At 47.6% G+C, this 13,384-nt stretch overlaps 2 protein-coding genes across 3 annotated transcripts in view; one reads left to right on the top strand and one right to left on the bottom strand.

Moving 5' to 3' along the window:
• Positions 1-13,384, top strand: part of tg (thyroglobulin) — a 604,630-nt gene that overhangs the window by 260,565 nt on the left and 330,681 nt on the right. The gene's annotated exons all lie outside the window — the stretch shown is intronic.
• Positions 1,808-13,384, bottom strand: part of sla1a (Src like adaptor 1a) — an 88,556-nt gene continuing 76,979 nt past the window's right edge. For both annotated transcript variants that reach the window (XM_085992483.1, XM_085992482.1), the window contains 4 exons: positions 9,750-9,853; positions 7,704-7,853; positions 5,602-5,725; positions 1,808-2,342 (listed from right to left, as the gene is read on the bottom strand). In XM_085992483.1, coding sequence (XP_085848609.1) covers positions 2,117-2,342; positions 5,602-5,725; positions 7,704-7,853; positions 9,750-9,853 — 604 coding nt within the window. In that variant the 3' untranslated portion in view covers positions 1,808-2,116. The remainder of the gene's footprint in view (positions 2,343-5,601; positions 5,726-7,703; positions 7,854-9,749; positions 9,854-13,384) is intronic.

Genomic DNA, 13,384 nt, shown 5'->3' with positions numbered 1-13,384 from the left:
CAGAACTGATCCAGTGTTTAGAAGACGGATTATATTATTAATATTATACAGCAGAAACTGTGCAACATTAACATGAGTGGTAGTAGTTCCTATTCAACTCAAATGTTTTTGTAAACACTTGCTGAAGCATTCTGTGTTTTTTAAATTACAAATAAATGCATGGTTGTCATTTTAGAACTGACCATTTCCTGATGGGCATCCCAGCCCAAAACCTTCCCCCTCTCTAGAAACAAAGTGTATGTTTTGGTGTCGGCGTGTGTGTGTATGTGTAGGTGTGTGTACACATATACCAATGTGTACACACACACCTACATGTACCAACACCAACACACACACACCAACGTGCACCTACACACACATACAAAGCAGCAGCCATGTTAGATAGAGCAGGCTGCTGTACAAACCATGATTGCCCAAAATCTCCCGCCACAGAAAAAAAATACCACCCCTATTTAACCTTAAATTGAGAGTGATTTGTGTGGTGTGGTCTGACTCCAATATGCAAAAGTGTCGTTTTTGTCATTTTTCGCCCATTTCTTTTGGTCACATTTTAAAAAGAAACTATTAGGGGGAGAAATTGAGATGCGCCCCGGAAAAATTAGCGCCCGCGCTGCCGAAATTGAGAGGTAGCGCCCCAAGAGGGAAGTGGGGCATCCCTCTTGGGGCATTATGAGGGAATATCGCGGCGCTACGTGCCGCGGTATTGCAGGCCTTCCTCCCCTTCTTAAAGGGGAGGGGCCTTGCACAGCGCAACCCAGGGCCCAGATGGGCCACTGGGGATCGGAGTGCCAGCAAAAGAGCCCGGCACTCAAGAGAAGTGCCGGGCTCATGGAGCACAGCTGGCACTCCACGGGGGGGCGGGTCAGGAGGCCGGGGACGAGAGCAGAGGTAGGTGCTGGCAGGCGGCCAGCAACAAAAATGGTCGCCTGGCACCTCGCCTTTAAATAGCGCCGCCCCGGCCGCAGGTAGGCCCCCCTGACCCCGTCGGACATAGCGTCCAGTGGTAAGTCAGGTGGCGCTACCGAAGATCGTGGCTGGGGTGCGAGCGGGGCGCTGCGCAAGGTGATGACGTCATCACCGGTGGCGCAGCGCCGTGGGGCGCTGAAGGTTAGCACCGCCGCTAACCTCCTGGTGAATTTCGCGGGAGGCATTGGCGGTGCTGCGCCCGGGTGCTAGCGAGAGGTGCAAAGCAACCAAATTTTTCCCCCTTAAAGTTTTATTTTTTTCCTCAGTTTCCTGCAGAGTCTAATGGAAAAGTTCTCAGTGTGGTGACATCATTGGCCATTTTTGCTGATGGTTACCTCACAATCTAATGGATAAAGGTGGGGTGGGGGGTGGGAGAGAAGCTTGCATTGATTGTGCTGTCTATTTCTGGCACTGAAGGCCTCCATGTCACACTAGGCCTTAGGCGGTGCTCTTAATGTGCGAAGTGGGAAAGTGAGTGTCGTCAGGTTATTTGACTGTGGAGGATATGACAACTGAGGCTAATTCCACCCTCACCTGATGTCTGGACATGTTCACTTTCCAGCGGTGGAGGTGGGAGATCAGGCATGGGGGGGGGCTGCTGATTTTTCTGTGCCAAATTTGCAGTAATCCCCCTCCCCAACTGCTGCCACGGCTGAGACCAGCACAGGCCGAGGGTCTTTGTACTCTGTGTGACATCGCACGATGTTTTAACCACTGAGCGAGTTATATAAATACACAATTTAAAAAGATACACGACACGAAATTTCAGCACAGGAGCAATCATTTCACTAAATCGTTCCCGTTGAGCAGGAGACCCCCTCCCCAAATAAGAATGCAAAAAACGTGCTACTGTGCAATTTAAATACATCATATATACAAAGCAGTAATCTCAGGGTGGGGTTGGGGGGACAGCACACAAGGGCTTAAATAGCAGACGATCGGATTCATACGAATAAAACTTCTCAAAAAATCCGACAGAATTATACAGATTTTGCAAGAAAAAAACAAACCATCAGTGAAAAGACTTGAAGAGCAGCCCCCTCCCCCGATTGCCAAAGTCTGATTTGCATTGGAACAGCGAGAGTCAGTGGCACGACACTTAACGGCTCACTAAAGTGTGTGTACATCACAGGCGGGTACGGAGCATGCCTTAATCAAAGTCGTCCTCGTACGGGTCTCCCAGCATCGTAGCGAGGAGGCAGCTGTGCCGGCTCTGGGCACCGGATCTGACAGGTTGGAGCCACTTCTTGTTGCCGCCCGTGAATGAGTCGTCGTCTAGCTGTGACAAGGTCATGTAGGACGCGATGCTGTGCCGCAGCCCGTAACTGAGGAAGGCTTCATCTTGAGATGACGCGTTGTCGCTCAGCAGCTCGGCCCTGTCAACCAAACCATAAGAAAAACAAGTCATCCCCCTCTTCAGGAACCTATAGATAGTTCGCTACCTCCTGTCTATTATCCGCTGTGTAACTCATTGCCAACTATCTATTTTCAACAACAACTTGCATTTATACAGTGCCTTTAACATAGTAATAAGTCCCAAGGCACTTCACAGGAGTAATTATCGAACAACATTTGATGCTGAGCCACATAAGGCGCTATTAGGACAGGTGACCAAAAGTTTGGTCAAAGAGGTATGTATTTCTTCAGAAAATTTTGAGGTGATTTTTGGAAGGTCGGGAGAGACGTGAGGAGGTGGAGGGGTTTAGGAACATATTCCAGATCGCTGGGGATGACTGTAAGCTGTGCCCCTGATGGAGGAGTGGAGGGAGGGAGATGCACAGTAGGCTGAACTCCCCATGGTGACTGTAGGCTGTGCCCCTGATGGAGGGGGGGAGGGAGGGAGATGCATAGTAGGCTGAACTCCCCATGGTGACTGTAGGCTGTGCCCCTGATGGAGGGGGGGAGGGAGGGAGATACACAGTAGGCTGAACTCCCCATGGTGACTGTAGGCTGTGCCCCTGATGGAGGGGGGGAGGGAGGGAGATACACAGTAGGCTGAACTCCCCATGGTGACTGTAGGCTGTGCCCCTGATGGAGGAGTGGAGGGAGGGAGATGCACAGTAGGCTGAACTCCCCATGGTGACTGTAGGCTGTGCCCCTGATGGAGGGGAGGAGGGAGGGAGATGCACAGTAGACTGAATTACTTTTCTTTCCTTCCTTGATTGGTAGGAGCAGGAAGTTACAAAGGGACATAGCCAGACTATGTGAGTGGGGAAAACTGTAGCAGATGGAGTTCAATGTGTGAGGTCATCCAATTTGGATCTGAGAAAAGCAAATTGGAATATTTTCTTAATGGTGAGAGACTAGGAACTGTGGAGAAGCAAAATGATTTAGGTGTCCATGTACACAAATCATTAAAAGCTAGTGCACAGGTACAAAATGTAATCAAAAAAGGCTAATGAAATGTAGGCCTTTATCTCAAGTGGTTGTAATTCAAAATAGGGGACGTTATGCTTCAGTTGTATAGAGCCTTGGTCAGGCCCCATCTGGAGTACTGCGTTCAGTTTTGGACACCACACCTCAGGAAGGATATATTGGCTTTGGAAGGGGTGCAGTTCAGATTGACCAGAATGATACCAGGGCTTAAAGGCTTAAGTTATGAAGACAGGTTATATAAACTTGGCTTGTATTCCCTTGAGTTCAGAAGGTTGCGAGGTGAGCTGATTGAGGTGTTTAAAATCACAAGGGGATTCAATAGATTAGAAACAGAGAAACTATTTTCTCTGGTGGTGGAATCCAGAATAAGGGACTTATAATATTAAAGTTAGAGCTAGGCCATTTAAGAGTGGAATCAGGAAGCACTTTGTCACACAGAAGGTAGTGGAAATCTGGACTCACTCCCCCAGAATGCTGTGGATGCTGGACCCATTGAAATTTTCAAGACTGAGATTAATAAATTGTTATTAGGTAAGGGTATAAAGGAATATGGAACAAAGGTGGGTAAATGGAGTTGAGGTACAGATCAGCCATGATCTAATTAAATGGCGGAGGGGCTCGATGGACTGAGTGACCTATTCGTTCCTATGTTCATCTGTTCCTTCAGCAGCACATCCTTTAATTTTTTAGTTCTTGTCCTCTCAACCAAAATGAGTACAGCTCTAGAACTGCAAAAACAACTTGCATTTATATTGCGCCTTTAATGTAGAAAAACATCCCAAGGCACTTCGCCGAGAAGTCATCAGATAAAAATGGACACCAAGATAAAGAAGAGAGGGGTGACCAAAAGATTGGTCAAACATGGATTTGAAGGAAAAAAAGAAAGACTTGCATTTATATAACGCCTTTCATGACCTCAGGATGTCCCAAAGCGCTTTACAACCAATGAAGTACTTTTGAAATGTAGTCACTGTTGTAATGTAGGAAGGAGGGTGGAAAAAGAGGAGACAGAGGTGAAGAGACAGAGATTTAGCGAGGGATTTCCAGAACATGGGCCCTATACATTTGTAGACACAACTGCTAATGGTGGGGCAAAGGGAGGAGAGAGGCTGCACAAAAGGCCAGAGTTAGAGGAATGTTTTGTTGAGAGGGGCAGCTTCCAGCTACTGGATACAAATTGAATTACATGACATATAGTGCAGCTTCCACTCAGCATCTTCCATCATTACTGGTATTGAGAAAGGAATTATGGGCATAAATACATGTCCTTTGTGGTGCTACTCCAACATGTTGCACCATTGTGTCTCCGCACATCTTATATTCCAATACGTCTGTCCGTTTATTGACCTAAACCAAAAATAATTGGGCTGCTGAAGGAAAATTGTCTTTGTGACAGGGAATGAAACACTTTCCACCTTGAAGTACTAAGTGCTCCAAAGTACATAGTTACATCCAAATTAAATCCTCCACACTGCCCCATTTAGCATCCGCAGCTCAGGATAAAGCACAAGTTCGATTTAAAGTACAGCTCCCTCTATTCTGTCTGTGCAATGTACCTATGCCCTTACCTCAGTAGACCACTCCTGGTGCACCAGTGTGGCATTTTTTCAGTCTCCTTGCCTGTCACCTTTCTGTGTAGATTACCAAAGTACGAGTATGAGAGAGGCTAGAGGTTGGAGGTAGGATTGCTGAACAGGTCACAGGTTTGTTTTGTATCCTATCCAATACTGGGAGAGTGTCCCCAGGCATGAGAGCAGGATTTCAAGTTTGTTGACAAACTTGGCCTTTCAAGCATTGAAGGTTTTTCAGGAGAAAGTTGAAATGAAAGAGGGAACCAGAGTTTTTTGGATTCCATGTAAAAGAGGATGTACTTCACAAGATACCACAGATGGGTTTGATTTCAGAGGAGCTCCTTTTCAAAATGGGGAAAATGGAGATAATCTAGTAATCTCTGCTGTAATAGAGCGTTTTGCCCAATTAATATCTGTGATTCCTGGGGTTCTGCTGAAGAGGCGGGATAGAATGTTTTAAATAACAGCAGAAAGTGCTGGAAACACTCAGCAGGTCAGGCAACATCGAGGAGAAACAGAGTCAATGTTTCGGGTCGAATCCTTTGGTTCGACGGAAACGGTGACTCTGTTTCTCCTCTCCTCGATGCTGCCTGGCCTGCTGAGTGTTTCCAGCACTTTCTGTTGTTATTTCAGATTCCCAGCATCCGCGGGATTTTGCTATTGTGATAGAATGTTTAAGTCCAGTTACCTGCTCACGTTCCTCCAGTTGAAGTGGTTGTGACGTAGAATGACAGACTGCTCAGGAGGGTGTTCGGTGCTGAGCTGAGCCAGGCAAGGATGGGTCAGCAAACAGCACAGACCATCTACTACCTCTGAAATAAAGAGACATTTGGTGCATCAGCTCTGCAGTGTCTGTGATTGCGATTGGTCATTTTAATGCAAACTGAAAACAAACTAATGAATAATGAGACAATAAGACTTTGTGCCGGGACCCATGGTTCATGCCCATAATTAGATGGCTTTGAAAGTCCTCAGTCCTCTGCTGATGTAAGTGCAGTGGAACGGGAGGCACTAGCGTCTGCTCCTGACACATCCAGAGTGTCCATGGTCAGGGTGGGATCATCTCACCTTCAGAGGGCACTTGTCCAGTGTGGGTGCATGTTGAGTGCCCACTGGGAGGGAGGGAGGCAGAAAACGCAGCACTAGCAAGTTGCTTGCAGGTTAACTGGTGCCGCTGATTTGGACGCTCCTTTTTAGCTTTTGACCAATTGGCCTTCTGTATAATGGAGCCCATATTATTTTCTAAGCCAGCAAGTTTAGAGGTGTCCAGGCCAGGACTCTGCCTTTAAGCTGATCTGTAGCCCAGATTCTTCTCTGTGTCCAGATTGCTGGACAGAAGGGAGGCAGAACCCTGAGGAATTCCTGGTGGGGAGAAGTTCCTCGCTTCTCCCCACCTCCTCTGATATCACGGACCATGATGGGGCAGATAGAAGTTCCACCCTTGTGCAAGTTGCCAGCAAGCAGTCTCCTGGACAGAGATCTGGTGTAACGGAGTCCTGCCCCAATTTCCGCTGTCCCAGAATGTGCCCTGACTTTCCTGGAACGTACACAGATTTTTGGAGCCAATGAGGGAAATTTTAACCCCCAAAAACTGGCGGGTTTGGGTGGGTGGGATGGTAAAATGTTAAATATCTGAATCCCGACCCCAACCCACCTTCAAACTGCCCACTTCCGGTTTTAACGGAGGTGGGATGGAGCGCGGGCAACCAACCCGCTCCCAGGAGGCTGGTTGGCAGTTTAAATATTACAATGAGGCTACATGCCTCATTTTAAACCACCATTCTACATTTAACCCTGGCTGGCCGTGTATTTCGGGCCTCAAGAAACCCGACGGTGAGAGGGAGGCGAGGACTTCTGGATCCAGGAGGTAAGTGCCTTTCCACTTACCTGCTGGATACAGTTTACCTGCTTCACCCCCCACGATCGGACCCCCCCCGACCCTTTTGATCTCCCCCCCCAACTCTTCAGATCTCCCCTCCCCCCCAACTTCTGATCTCCTCAACGTGGCCTACGATCACCCCGCCCCAGCATCTGATCTTCCTTCTGGCCTCCGATCTCCCCCCTGCTCTGGACCCCGATCTATCCTCTGGCCTCCGTTCTGCCGTCTGGTCTCCGATCTTTCCCCCCCCCCCCCACTCTCTCTCCCTCCTCTCTGCTCCCCGGCTGCGGCCTGATACCAAAGGCCTAACCGCCCGACAGCCAGCCAGCCTCTCAATCTGCCCACTCCAGAGACTGGAACACATAATCCAGGCTGACACCCAAATGCAGTACTGAGGGAGCGCTGCAATGTCGAAGGTGCCGGCTTTCAGATGAGACTTTAAACCCATCTTCCCTCTCAGGTGGATGTAAAAAATCCCTTGGCACTATTTTGAAGAAGAGCAGGGGAGTTCCCCTGGTGCCCTGGCCAATAGTTATCCCTCAACCAACATCATTAAAAAGCAGATTTTCTGGTCATTTATCTCTTTGTCATTTTAGGGACCTTACTGTGCGCATAAAGCATACAACAGCATCCACTAACGGAGATCTTGCTAATTCTTATATGAGCCATCTTTGCGGTCTCTTTGAGTGAGATTGCTAATTCTGGATAGTTTTGTACTTTTGTGCGACACCTACCAAAAAATGGATTAAAATGGAGAAGAGGTGTTTATCTTTGGCCTGGATTTGAAACCTGGCCCAGAGTAATTTTGGAAGGGCAGTGGGCTAGCCCACTTCTGGCACGCAGTGAACTCAATTTCAAAGCTGCAACACAGAGCTTTCAAGAGGTGTAACTGAAGTTACTGTGATACTAACCGCAATAGTGATTTACCAGATCTTCTAGACACTGGAAGGTGAGGCGTTCTTGGATATAATACCACTTATTGGGCAAACGGAAGATCCGATAGTGCTTTACCTGTCTCTGAGGTATATCACTGTAGTGTCTGACAGATAGGCAATATGTACCTGCAAGAACATGCACACGAACACCAAATAATTCGCAAGGTTTACATATCTGTTTAAGCCATGCTAAATATTAAGTCACACTACCACTTTTATATGTGTTCATTATACATATGTGTTTGAAGACATTCAACATATACATAGGCAGGTAACAGATATGAATGTATGGGTAAAGAGCACTGTATGTGAAGGTTGAGGTTGCTTCTTAGCTGATGGCTGCACTCTTAACCAGTTGGAGAGGAAGCAGAGTTGGGACATAGTGCTGCAAGAATAGGAAAATTAAACGCAGCTTCAATAGGAAGTGTTAAATGGAGTAGAGACACAAAGGAAGTTTGGTGTACTGATACACATCGTTAAATAAACATACTGATTAAGAAAGTTCTCCTGTATACATTTTAGGAATTCACCACCCTCCTTGCCCTTTGCACTGTATTTTTCTCTGTCTACATTAGGGTAACTGAAGTCCCCTACAATTACTACTCTGTTACTTTTACATTTATCTGAAGTTTGCCTACAGATTTGCTTCTCTATCTCCTTCTCACTATTTGGGAGTATATAGTAAACACTCAGCAGTGTTACAGCACCTTTTCTGTTTCTTTACTCTAACCAAATACAGTAGTTCAGTCTTTCAACCCCAAAGTCTCTCTGTTGAACTGTAATATTATTCTTTTTTCCCACCAGAATGCATTATAGCCAGGAATGTTTAGTTATTATTCCTGTCCATGTTTAAGCCAGGTCTCCATTATAGCCATTATATATCATAACCCCATGTGGCTAGTGAACCAGCCATCCTTTGTTCCTTACCCTGTCCCATTTCCACCTCTTCTTGCCTTGAATATCTCTTAATGTCTCTCAATGTCTCTTAATCTCTCCTGCTCTCTATCCTATCACTGACCTTCCCTTTTGTTCTTTCATCCCCTCCCCCTTTTCCCAGCCCCCAAACTTGCTTTCCACTTCCTGCTTTTTTTCCAGCTCTGAAGAAAGGCCATTGACCTGAAACGTTAACTCAGTTTCTCTCTCCACCGATGCTGCCTGGCCTGCTGAGTTTTTCCAGCGTTTCCTGTTGTTATTCCCCATGTGGTTACTTGTGCCTGCAGCTCATCAACTTTATTTGTAACACTCCTCACATTAACACACATACATTCCAACACCATGCTAGCCTGCTTTGCTATTTTTCCCTCCATCTAATTCCTGTTTTTTCTACACTATTCTTTATTCTGTTGCTCCTCCTAATTTTCTATGCACCTGTTCTCTCCTCTTTGCTGCTACATCCTGGGTCCCCTCCCTCTGCCAAATTAGTTTAATCCCTCCCCACAGCACTAGTTATTGTTCAACGCAGAAGACCTTAGGCTGCAGTTGGAATATTGTGTGCTGTTTTGGGAAGGATAACAAAAGCAATGGATAAGGTGGAGCATAGATTCACCAGGGTATTGCCAGGGATGAGGGGTTGCAGTTATAGAGACTGGAATTCATACTTTTTTTTTGCGACAGCTGAGAAGGTTAAGGGGTGACCTCTTAGAGATATACAAGAATATAAAGGATAGCATTAATAGTGATAGATTGCTTCCACTGGTGAGCCAGATGGGAATAAGATGGCACAAACTTAACATAATAAAAAGCTGGCGTTTGAAAAAAAATCTTTAGCCAGATGATGGTTAGAATGTGGAATTGCCTGCCTCGAGCCATAGTTGAAGCAGAATACACAAATACTTTTAAAAGGCAATTAGATAGTTACTTAAAAAGAGGAATATTAAAAGGCAAGAGGGAGCGAGCAGGAGAGTGGAATCAGACTAGGTGAGTCAAATGGTGAAAAACACCAACACAAACTCTGTGGCTTATTTCTGTGTTTTAACTTTTAATGATTCCGTACATATGCTGTTCATGTACAATAGAACCTACCTTTTTGGCTTTCGCTTTGCCTTATCAAGAAGGAGCCTACTCTGTTGCCGGACAGCTGCAGCAACTCTTCTGCCTTCTGTCTCCCGATTCCTTCAAAGAGCCAACTGTGTACAGAACATGGCACCAGTGATCATTCACCAGATAAATAAGATGAGGAAGGACGTTCATAGAAACATAGAAACTTAGAAGATAGGAGCAGGAGTAGGCCATTCGGCCCCTCAAGCCTGCTCTGCCATTTAATGAGATCATGGCTGATCATCCAAATTCAGTACCCTGTGTATTGATTTCTTTGTGGGTTCAAAGACGAGACATTTATGAAAGAGAATGGCCTAGAAATTGGGTTTTGGCGCAGCGACGGCTTTAGCGCCGGAAGTTAGTGCCGGAGCTAAGTCGCGCTGGGCGGGCCAAAAATTCAATAGTTCTGCGCCCAAACGGCTGCCGGCGCTGCTGAGAGCTGTTTGCGCCTGAAAACTGGCGCTACGCGCTGAATATCGGCGCTATTCCGGCGCTGCGGCGCCCGCTGCGGTGCGGCAGGTTCGGGAAGTGCAGGCCTCCTCCTTCCCTTAAGGAGGAGCTGCCTGCACCCGGCCGCGGCCCGCGAAAATCTTTTTAAAAATGAGCCCGGCACCTTGGACAAGTGCCGGGCTTGCTTCTGTTCCGCGGGGGGGGGGGGGGAAGTCCGGGGAGGGAGCTGCGGCCAGGCGGCCGGCGGGAAAGCGGCCGGCCGCCGCGGGGCCTTTAATGCGCCGGCGCAAAGTCATGTAAGACTCTGTTGCCAGAGTCTTAGTTGCGGCTGCCACGGGCGAGGCGGCCGCAACTGAATTTCGGCGCTGGGGCCCGTCGGCATGGCAACCGGGACGCTGCGCACACCGATGACATCATCGGTGCCGGCGCAGCGCTACCGGTCTACCGCGGCGGAAGGGCCCCAGGCAATTTCGGCGCCGGCGCCAATTGCAGCGCTAGGCCCTCTAGCGCCGCAAAATCGGCGCTAAGGGCACTGAATTTCTAGGCCAATGTCTTTTAATCCAAAGTTTGTTCAACTCAGTTAACAGCATTTACAGGAGACATCATGTTAGAAATCCATCTAAAGCGAAACTAAAACTAAACTCTTTGTCTCTGTCACATGCCCTCTGCTGGTCAGGCATAAGTAATCAATCAGGCAAACATGCTGGTAAGGCATCATAATCAAACAGGCAAATACCATCACTATTTGCTGATATCATTACACCCTGTCCCTGCTCTCTCCCCACATCCCCTGATCCCTTCAGCCCCAAGAAACACATCCAACTCCCTCTTGAACACATTCAATGAATTGGCCTCAACTGCCCTCCGTGGCAGAGAATTCCACAGGTTCACCACTCTCTGGGCGAAGAAACTCCTCCTCATCCCAGTCCCAAATGGCCCACCCCCCATCCCTAGACTGCGACCCCTGGCTCTGGACTCCCCCGCCATTGGGAACATGCCGCCTGCATCTAGTCTGTCCAGTCCCGCCAGAATTCCACAAGTTCCAATGAGATCCCCCCTCACCCCTCCAAACTCCAGCGAATATAAGCCCAATCGACCCAATCTCTCCTCACACATCACTCCCGCCATCCCAGGCACCAGCCCGGTGAATCCTCGCTGCACCCCTTCCACAGCAAGAACATCCCTCCCCAGACAAGGCGACCAAAACTGCACACAACACCCAAGGCGTGGCCCACCAAGGCCCTGCACAACTGCAGCAAGACATCCCCGCTCCAGTACTCGAATCTTCTCGCTATGAAGGCCAACACACCATTTGCCTTCTCAACCGCCCGCTGCACCCGCATGCCCACCCTCAGCGACTGGTGCACAAGGACACTCAGGTCTCGTTGCACCTCCCCCCATCCCAGTCTATTGCCGTTCAGATAATAATCTGCCCTCCTGCCTTTGCCACCAAAGTGGATAACCCCGCACCTATCCATACTATACTACATCTGCCATGCATCTGCCCAACCACCCATCCTGCCCAAATCACACTGGAGTCTCTCTGCATCCTCCTCACAGCACACATGCCCACCCAGCTTTGTGTCGTCTGCAAACTTGGAGATATTACATCTAGTTCCCTCGTCCAGATCATCAATACATCTTGCAAATAGCTGGGGTCCTGGCACCGATCCCCGCGGCACCCCACCAGCCACTGCCTGCCACTCGGAAAAAGACCCACCCACTCCAACCCCCCGCCTCCCGTCTGCCAACCAGCCCTCCATTCCCAATCCCATGCGCCCCAACCCTGCACGCCAATCTCCCATGCGGGACCCCATCGAAAGCCCCCCGAAAGTCCAAACACACCACATCCACTGGCCCTCCCCCATCCACTCCACCAGCCACATCCTCAAAAAACTCCAGTAGACCAGTCAAGTACGACCCACCTCCCGCAAATCCATGCCAACCCCGTCTGATCCTGTCACCGCCCTCCAAGTGCTCCGCCACCACATCCCCCAAAATCTGCTCAATTTACCTCATCAATCTAGAAAACTGGATCTTGGATTAATTACCTCTAATTCATTACTAAGAAAAGCATTCTAAATGCTGATTAGAAAGAATTTGCATTGATAGAGGCATCATGCCACATCCTCATGATGTCTTTGAAGTGCAGTCACTGTTGTTATGTAAGGAAATTCAGCAGCAAATTTACACACATTTATAGAAACCGCAAAGGAGATAAGTAACTAGTTTTGAGTTGAGGGAGGAATGTTGGCCAGGACATCGCCCTGCTCTTCGTATCATGCTATGCAATCTTCTACATGCATCTGAACTGGCAGGCAGGACTTAGTTTAATTGTTCCTTTGAAAGGCAGAATCTCCAACAATGCCGCACTTCCTGGGAGCAATTTAAACTATTGACGGACGAAAATCAGATGAAAGCAAATCAGCAGCCCATTTTTACACCTCGCCTGATTTTCTTTTCCATTAACTTCAAGAATGTGGATGAAGAGTCAGACCTAGGGGTTCAAATACATAATTCCCTGAAAGCATAAGTGCAGGTAGGGAACGCCATAAAGAGACCAAAAGAAATTCAGGGTTTATTAATATGGGCATAGAGTATAAGATTAAAGTAATGAGGAATTTATAGAAAACATTGGTTAGGCCCATTAGTGTACTGTGAGCAGTTTTGGGTGCTTCATTATAAAAAGGACATAAAGCCATAGAGCATTTACAGTGTAAATTTACCAGGATGACACCAGAGATGGAAAACTATAGGTATGAGGAGACACATGAGATACTGGGACCATTTGCACTGGAGCAGAAAAGGCTAAGTGGAGATTTAAATAACATTTTTTAAATTATGAAGAGTTTTGATAGAGTGAATAGGGAAAGTCTTTCCTCTGGTTGGGGAGTCAGCGGTGAAGGGTCATCAATTTTGAATTGAGGTTCAGAGAAGTTTTTGTTTACACAGAGCATTGTTGGAACATGGACTGTTTTGCCACAGGGAGTGTTTGAGGCAGAGACCATTGTATTGGTTAAGGGAAAATTGAATAAATATTTGAAGTCGATGAAGATACGGAACTATGGGGAGAGATCTGCAGTGGCATTAGTTTTGGATTGCTCTAGCAAAGAGCCAGCACGGGCACACGGGTTGAATGGCCTCCTTCTGTGATGAAAACTTGCATGGTT

This window comes from Somniosus microcephalus, chromosome 7 (assembly GCF_052327205.1).
Source record: "Somniosus microcephalus isolate GS21.2 chromosome 7, FLI_Smic_1.0, whole genome shotgun sequence".
NCBI classification, from domain to species: domain Eukaryota; kingdom Metazoa; phylum Chordata; class Chondrichthyes; order Squaliformes; family Somniosidae; genus Somniosus; species Somniosus microcephalus.
This window is presented reverse-complemented; position numbering and strand designations above follow the sequence as displayed.